Here is an 8,712-nt window from a genome sequence, read left to right on the forward strand (position 1 = left end):
CATACCTGGAAGCTTTTTAACAAGGTTAAGCATAAAATAACTTGGCTTTTTCATAAATTATGTTCTCAATAATTGTATTCTGATAACTGCTATCAATTGCTTTGATTCCTTCTCTTTTCTTGAGAATTGTATAAACCATGGATGTTGTACATTTTTGCCAGATCTGCACTACTCGTACCTTGATCGTGCTTCTCTATAATTTTTTTTCATTCTACTTTGCCAAAATGCAGCCAATTTTATGATCTTATGGTAAATTCTTACCTCAATATTGCCTTCTTTTCAGTCTCTATCATCCTTCCCAAATTGAGATTCATGTATCTCATGATTAATTGGGTTTGTAATGAACAAAATACTTTGTACAGCACATAATTTTTGTTTTTACTAATCAATTAATCATAGAATATACTGTGGTAACCTTCTCTCTAACCTTGCACACTCGCCTTTTCAAAATTTGAACATTAAAGGAAATTCATGACAATAAAATGCAGTTTTTACAATATATTTTATAAAATCTACTTGCTCCTCAAGTTTCCTTCAAACAAGTTTTATTCTCAATAAATAATTTAACCACACCAACTTGCCTCCATTCTGGAGATAAGCATTTGTTCTTAATGAAAACTTTAGATGTAATTCAATAAATGACAACTCTAACAATTAAAAATTTGGGTACACTAAAAATGGCGGGGGGAAGATTTTGATAAAATCTAGTTTTATAGATTAATTTGAAAAACTCTGTATTTTTTGCTGAAAACTACACAGTTAGAACACATGTAATTGTCAGAATTATTCTACAGTGCATTCTCCAACTGGGTCATGAGGTTATTTATTAAAAAGCCAGGAGTTGACTTTGAATAAAGGACAACATTACTACAATGTGAATCATTTGTAATGAGGTACATCTCAATCAAACATGTAGTTTCATTTCTTTAAGTTTGTTAATACTGCATCAGATTCATTGTTTTCAGTCAGGCATGGTTTTAGATATAATAAACCACTGAAAGAAACCTGAAAATTCACAGCTGTAGTTTTGCCTGTTTTATCAAGATCTTTATCTCCCCCTTACTTACAGGTGCAAGGACTCAATGTATTCTAACTTCAATAGTTGCTCTGTGTAATTTATGACTAATGCAGAGTGGAAGCTCAGCAAGGCAAATGTTTCTCGGTTCAAACAAAAAAAATCTGAGAGAGAGACCTGCTTCTCCATGAGCTACTTTCCTCTACTTACCTCTTGGGACATGACAGGTTGATGCCAGCATAGCAGTATTTGCACCACCTTACTGATTTTGTAACAAAACTTAAGGAGCAAACAGAATGTGGGAAGTCCAATTTGGCCCAGTGTATAAAATTTTAAATATTAAATCTAAGGTGTACATCGCCCAACAAATCTAGGGTATAGTGTTGCTTCTCTGATGTGATAACGATTTGCCAACCAACATAAGAACCGCTCCAGACCAAGACCATAACCTCCATGGGGGCAGGTTCCATAAAGTCGCTGAAAAGGGGTAAAAATTAATCAAATAAATAATCATGATCCGTTTAAGAATATACTACAAAATATTTAACAATCCTTACTCTATTCTATCTCAAGTCTCATAATTCTAAGAAAATTAAATAGTTTTAAGAATTAAGTGGAAAAATTAGTTTAGGACCTAAATTCAAAAGAATGGGTATCTTATCAAACCTACTTTCTACCCATAAAAACTATCCATGTGTATTCAAACAATACTTTAACCCTTTTACCCCCAACGCTATTTGGAACTTTCCAACCCTTTACCCCCAGGCGTTTTTTTTTTCAAGCACATTTTGCAATATATTTTTTTAAATTGAGCTAACAGCCTTAATTTTCGTCATAGAGAGGTCAGGTTTGTCGCATTATTTTGGAAAATGCCTGAAGTTTCTCATAAAGTTATCAAAAATGTGCAAAAAAAATGTAATTAGCAGTTTTTTGCAAGGACGTACCGGTACGTCCATGGGGGTAAAGGGATGAGTTTTGTGAAACGTACCAGTACGTCCATTGGGGGTAAAAGGGTTAATACATGTTATCTTTAGTGATTCTAATTCACTCAAACAATTTGCCTTACCTGATCAGTGTACCAGTAATAAGGCTTGGGATCAAGTTCATTTTCTTTGTAAGCATTCATCAACTCATCGTAGTCATACATCCTCATTGATCCTCCCACAATTTCACCCACACCTGGCATTAGCAAGTCGACGGATTCTGTGAGGGATCGGTCATCCTGACATCTGGCCATATAAAATGCCTTTATACCTGCAGGGAATCTGTTCAATAGTATAGGTCTCCCTATCTGATCTGTCATCTTCCTTTCAGGCATTTCAGGGATGTCTTCTCCATGTTCGTAAAAAGTGCCATCTTCTTTGGTTATGTTGTGTTCTTTCAAATACTTGATTGCATCTGCATACGGCATACGTAAAAACGGCCTCTCCGGCTTAACAAACTCGGGGTGTAAATCTTTCATAATTTGGGATCCCTGCGGATGCTTCAGTACTCTGTCGACAACATCACAAACTAAATCTTCAAGTCGGTCTAAAAGATCATCAAAAGATATGAAAGGACACTCTGCTTCTACGTGTGTATACGAAGCAAGATGGCGTCGAGTTCGACTCTGTTCAGCTCTATAAGACTGTTCAATACAAAACACATCCCCAAAGCTGAAAAAAAAAAAAAAATTTTTATTTAATTTCCACTTTATATATTAACATACATGAGCATCATACAAACAAGCTTTTATTTTCCTTAAAAATAAATTACGTTAGATCACAATCAATAAAGCAGAGCTGCATAAAATTTTACCAAAATGTATGTAAAGTGAAAAAACTATCTGAATATCCAGTAAGAAATTTTAATTTTGAAATTCTGTTACTCCTAGCAAAATAGGTAAAGATATAGCATGGTGCAATAAATTGTTGGTAGAAAATAAGATTGCTGTTTAGTGTATTTTAGGGGTGTATTGAATGTTTTTTATAATAGTTCTTGGCAGAAATACATAGTTTTTGAGTTATGGTGTGTCGACTACCATAACTAAAAAATTATAGCTCTGCCGTCGAGTATCATCATCAATAACATTCAAAACACTGGAATATATACCATGTACCAATCTAATTGTGTATTTAAATGAACTTTATTAAACTTTTTACCTTTCTGATAATAATCATAAAACCTTAATAATAAAACAGAGTTACTGTAATCAAAACCCAGTAATAAGTAATGAAATACGATCAAAACTAGAGCTGTTGTTTAAGCGCTTCTAAACGAAAAAAAAAAAAAAAAAAAAAAAAAAAAAAAAAAAAAAAAAAAAAAAAAAAAAAATTTTCAATCTTGTTATCTGTCTGGTGTTTGTTCTTCCACATAATTTTACTACTCCTCTGTACTGGCAAGTGGATCATGTTTCTCTACGTGCGTTAGCCCCGTGTGGTAGTACTTTGCCGATAATTTAATTATCTAATTAATCACATAGTTCCAACTGGTTTTTGCTCAGCCATAGCTTGCTACACTTGCATTTTAATAATTTTACTGCTCCTCTTTCTGGCAACCGGACCTGTTTCGCTACGCACGTTAGCCCCGTGTACTAGTATTTTGGTGTTGATTTGATTACCTAATACCAGTATTTTGGTGTTGATTTAATTACCTAATCAATCATATACTGTAGTACCAACTAGTTTTTGCTTAGCCTTAGCTAGCTATGCTCATGGTTTAACAAAGGGGTGAGTTCAATGGAAATTTTAGTTTTGTGCCTCACCCTGTGCTCAAACATGGACTTGGCTTCCATTTCCCATAATCAGACTAAATCTATCAAATATATTTTTACCGTAATTCTACCATAACAGTAATAATCAACATAATAAATAAAACAAGCGCTATAATTAAATTGTAAATTACAATACTTAAAACAAATAACCAAGATGTTTACAAAATAAAACGTTGGGCCTTTATTCTGTTCGAACAAGCAACTTAGCAAGGAAGCATTATCTATCAGTGTTTTTCTGAAGTACCGCGTGAACGGAGGCTTCTGTAGTATGCGCTGACAATGAATCAAAACGGGAATTTTTTTTTTCAAATCTGTAACTTTGTTAATAGAAGTTTCCGCCAGTAGTACTGTATATGGTATTCAAAATAGTGTACAGTATTTGCAAAGATCTGTTCAATTATGCGAGTTTGTGTACAGTATTTGCAAAGATCTGTTCAATTATGCGAGTTTCAATATCCTAACTAATATTGTTCCATTCAATGGCTGAACGGCAAAATACAGTAAAGGAATTTCCCTTCGGAATTATGATGATTACAGCATAATGTTGTTCAGCTAATTAATTCCCCTTGAACTGCAATAAGTTGAATATAGATATTCGTGCACTTTTTTAGACTAGTTTGCAGGAAAAGAAGGCTTTAATGAAACCTGTATGCTTCAACTGTCCCTATACAGTATAAGACCACAAGTGTTTTAGTGAGAAAACTTTGAAAAACCATAACTATTTAAACTAATGTATACTTACTTCAATACTCCGCAATATTAACATTAATACATATTGAACATGCCCAGTCTTTCAAAATATTGAATTAAACAAAATATCCATTAAGCAAAATGAGATCTAGGGGAAAACTTAAAAAGATTCAAAGCACTCATGGAATGTAACCGTCATGAACACTAACTAAAAAATAATACAAAACAACTAATTCAAGCTTCTTGAATAGCTTCTTAAAGAATTTTCAAAAATAATATAAAAATACTGTAAATTAATAAATTTACTGCAATCTTGATTAAACATACAGTGCATTATTTCAGATCAATACAAACATCAAATCTATCGACAAGATTAAATATGTACACTATTTACCTTGGAAGACAAGTTTCCAAATATAGTTGACTTGATTGCGTTAGATAAGCTTTCTCTCCAAAGAAGTTGAAATCAAAGAGAGTAGAACCACCCTCACACTGTGTCTGAACCATCGTTGGGGGAGACACCCACTCATACCCTCTGTCAGTGTAGTGATCCACGAAGGCCTTCATCAAGATAGATCGCAATCTCAGCACCTGGTAAATAACAAAATATAACTAAAAACAAAGCACTTCAGTTCTTTAATTGAAACATACTACTCTTGTATAATTGATTTGAATTTCTTACTTTGTTTTTCAAAACACTCAACATGGCTCTAATTTGGAAATTCATAAGGCGAAGTTATATTAGGATTATAGTCATACCTTGCCCTACGTCACTAACTCGTTCCTGGAGAAGTGACAATAGGCAATTTTTGTTGTTGCTTGGATTTTTGCCATCAAAAGTGACAAATGTCCCTATACGGTACACTAAAATGTACATGCGTACTTACAACCTGCTACCATGTTATAAAATCTGGATACAATACCTATGTTAATAAATTTTATGTCAAGTATAGTGTTATGCACTGCACAGTATAGTATTTCAATAAAATTTAAGGTAGAGAGGGAGAGGGAATGCATAAAATATTACGGTTCAAAAAACTTTTCTAATTACAGTAGTATTCTGTATTAACACATGAACCCCTATTATACAGATACAGTACACAAAGTTAGCATGCATGCCGTAATACCTATCTTCCTTTTCAGCTCTTACATTGTAACATTAAATATTGATGACTTAGTATATCTAGATTCGGATATTTGGATATAGTACACATATTACATACTCATACACTAGTCTCTCAAATAACATGACAAATATATAGTTTTTAGAGGCAAGTGTATAGTACTGTAAAACAATTTGACTGGCATAAAAAATAACCGAATAAGTTACTACAAGGCAACATGCCTAACTGGTCTCATGCGAAGCTGTGAAGGGCGTTCGCCACATTTTTCAGGCTCACATGATGTACCACCTACATGTTGCTGTGGTTATGGATGGCTGGGTTGAGGTCACCCTACTCATGGACCCTCTCAATTTAGCGGACTGGAAACAGATTACTGTACTGTATTGTGGCACAGCCACTGTGTATGCAATAAACCCACTTTCCAGTGCGCCAATCTGATAGGATGCCACTTTTTTTTTTTTTTTTTTTTGCTGGTCTTGCCAGCTGGCATATATAACCTAAATATACAGGCATGTTTTTTAAGCACATCAAATCATAATCATCCTAAAATGTCACTTTCAATTTCATTCCTCAACATTCAAGCATTTCACCATTTACAAAATTATCTAACGTCTTTCAGCTGTCCCCTTCTCTATAAGACAATGATAAGCAAAATTTTTTTAAATGTTACCAAGGCCCCTTATCTGTTTGTTTATGACATATGCCTTCTTTAAAAACTAAACATATACATGTACCAATAATAGAGTTAATTGTAATGTACTATATAATATTCAGACAGACATAAGTCATACCAAACATTTAAAGTACATTAATATAAAACATGCAAATATACCCCATACCTTTCACTACAACTGAGAAATTCAGTTTGGTACCTAATACAATGATTACATTGTATTTACAGCAGTGTAACATTTTATCTTGAACAGTCCAATATTAAGCATCAAGCTATCATACTCTTAACAAACACTCACTACATTAGTGGTTTGACTTAAAGTAACAAAACCAACAGCACTTAGGTCAAGATAAAGTGACACGCTTCAACCAGTACAGTACTGAATGGCATCGAGATGTAAAGAAATTTGTCAAAGGTAGCTTATGTTTCCCTTCGTAGCACGCTAGTCTTCATATTTTCTGTTTATGTGATAAATATAACTACTACAGTATTTTCAAAATATATGTATATTAACTGTATTTACTAATTTTACAAATAGAATCCTTTTCGGGTTCTCTTTTGTCGTAATAGTTATTTTCTGTTAATGTGATATATATAACTACTACAGTATTTTCAAAATATATGTACATTAATTGTATTTACTAATTTTACAAATAGAATCCTTTTCGGGTTATCTTTCGTCGTAATAGTTATTTTCTGTTTATGTGATAAATATAACTACTACAGTATTTTTAAAATATATGTTTATTAACTGTATTTACTAATTTTACAAAAAGAATCCTTTTCGGGTTATCTTTCGTCGTAATAGTTTAACTTCAAGACTGATGAAACATTGCGTAAAATGGTTTAAAGCGAATTTGATTTTTCCATTAAATATTTAAGGATGACCGATGTAAAGTCGGACTTGTCCCACTTGGTTACTGAGGTAGCTAAGAACCAAGCCACTGTGAGGCCGAGGCCTGTAACTGCTACCGAGGATTCTGGCTTAGTGTATTAGTCAAGGGGGCTAAACGCATAACCGTAAGTCCCACTTAGCTACCGGGGTAGTGAGGGGCATCAAGGCTCAAGGGCATGTCACTGGGTCACGACCCTGCATCTGCACCAAGAGGCCTAAACACAAAACCGTAAACAGTCGCACTTGACTCCCAAGGTAGCAGTAGTGGACTTGAGCCCAGTTTCTAGCTTAAAGCTGTGAAAGTTGGCATCGGGGAAAATAAAAAACAGGGTAGCTCCCTCCCAATGAGGTTGGGATCCTCTCGGGAGCTGCCCACCCCTCCTAAGGGATGTGGTGTCAAAGAAGCCCTTTCCTGAGACTACAGCTGACAAGCCCTCTTCAACTTTGAAGAAGTGACAGATTAGATGAGGAAGTGACATAGTCGGAAGTCAACAAGGAACCGAGACTCAAGGCCACAACACAGTCAAAGCCTCATGCATCATCTCCAGATGAACTGAAATAGAAGGCTATGGCTCCCTTCCCGTGGGGTCATAAACCATCCACCCTTCCTAAGAGAGGTGGTGTGAAAAGGTCCCTTTCTACTTCCTTATCTTAGAAGAAGTCACACAGTGAAATCGGAAGACCAACAGGGGCTGGCTCAAGGCCGTAACACTTGATCACAGCTCAAACTGTACTTTGACACCTTGGACATCTTCAATGACACTTCTACTGTACACCTCGGCTGTACATCAGAATAATTACAACATATAAAAATTTCTTTATGATAACTTTCACCAAAATTTCCTCTCACCTTTGAGCAGTTTTCTCCACGAATCATAAGATGCCTCTTGTCAAGTTGAACATCAGGGTTGGAGAGCTTGTTTATTTCAGCTTCAGCTCCTCCTGCTGGCGACTCTCCAATTAACTTCCAATAATCCACTTGCATTTCATGACCACCAGGTGCCTTTGGAAGATTCATACCAAGTTTTATAGTAAAATTTGAAAATTTGAACAAGTTCTATGAAGAAAGACGTAACTGACCCTATATGATATTGAAAGACTCGTATCAAAAGACACCTAAAATGTTTCCCAATTGTATAAATATGTTATTTTCTTGGAGATTAAACAAGGCTTATGATGTTAGCCTGACACTACTATTGTCTTCAAAACAAATAAATCTTTATATTTCTGAAATATATCATGATTCGTGTACATTCCAACTAATGTCAACTCTCAGTACTACTTCAGAAAGATTTATCAAAAACTTAATTAAAAAAATGAGAAAAAAATCTATTACTTTAAAAGCTGACCTGAAAAAATTACTCTAAATTCTTACCTCTTTCCCTTCTGGAACCTCTTGTAAGGTGCCATAAAGCAAAACAGTACTCTCTGTGTTCAGGATGACAGCCTCGTATGTTTGACAGAGCTTGTCACTTAAAACAGTCTGTAAGTATCCTGTTCCGTCACGAAGCACTAAAAACATCATGTTCTTACCTGAGGAAATATAAACAAAATGCTGCACAT

At 34.6% G+C, this 8,712-nt stretch overlaps 1 protein-coding gene across 4 annotated transcripts in view; it reads right to left on the reverse strand.

The window, feature by feature from the left end:
* Positions 1-483: 483 nt before the first annotated feature.
* Positions 484-8,712, reverse strand: part of LOC137647056 (asparagine--tRNA ligase, cytoplasmic-like) — an 18,381-nt gene continuing 10,152 nt past the window's right edge. For all 4 annotated transcript variants that reach the window (XM_068380214.1, XM_068380216.1, XM_068380215.1 and 1 more), the window contains 5 exons: positions 8,525-8,682; positions 8,000-8,152; positions 4,852-5,048; positions 2,082-2,670; positions 484-1,492 (listed from right to left, as the gene is read on the reverse strand). In XM_068380214.1, coding sequence (XP_068236315.1) covers positions 1,361-1,492; positions 2,082-2,670; positions 4,852-5,048; positions 8,000-8,152; positions 8,525-8,682 — 1,229 coding nt within the window. In that variant the 3' untranslated portion in view covers positions 484-1,360. The remainder of the gene's footprint in view (positions 1,493-2,081; positions 2,671-4,851; positions 5,049-7,999; positions 8,153-8,524; positions 8,683-8,712) is intronic.

The sequence above is a fragment of the Palaemon carinicauda genome, chromosome 9 (genome assembly GCF_036898095.1).
Source record: "Palaemon carinicauda isolate YSFRI2023 chromosome 9, ASM3689809v2, whole genome shotgun sequence".
Classification (NCBI taxonomy): Eukaryota; Metazoa; Arthropoda; class Malacostraca; order Decapoda; family Palaemonidae; genus Palaemon; species Palaemon carinicauda.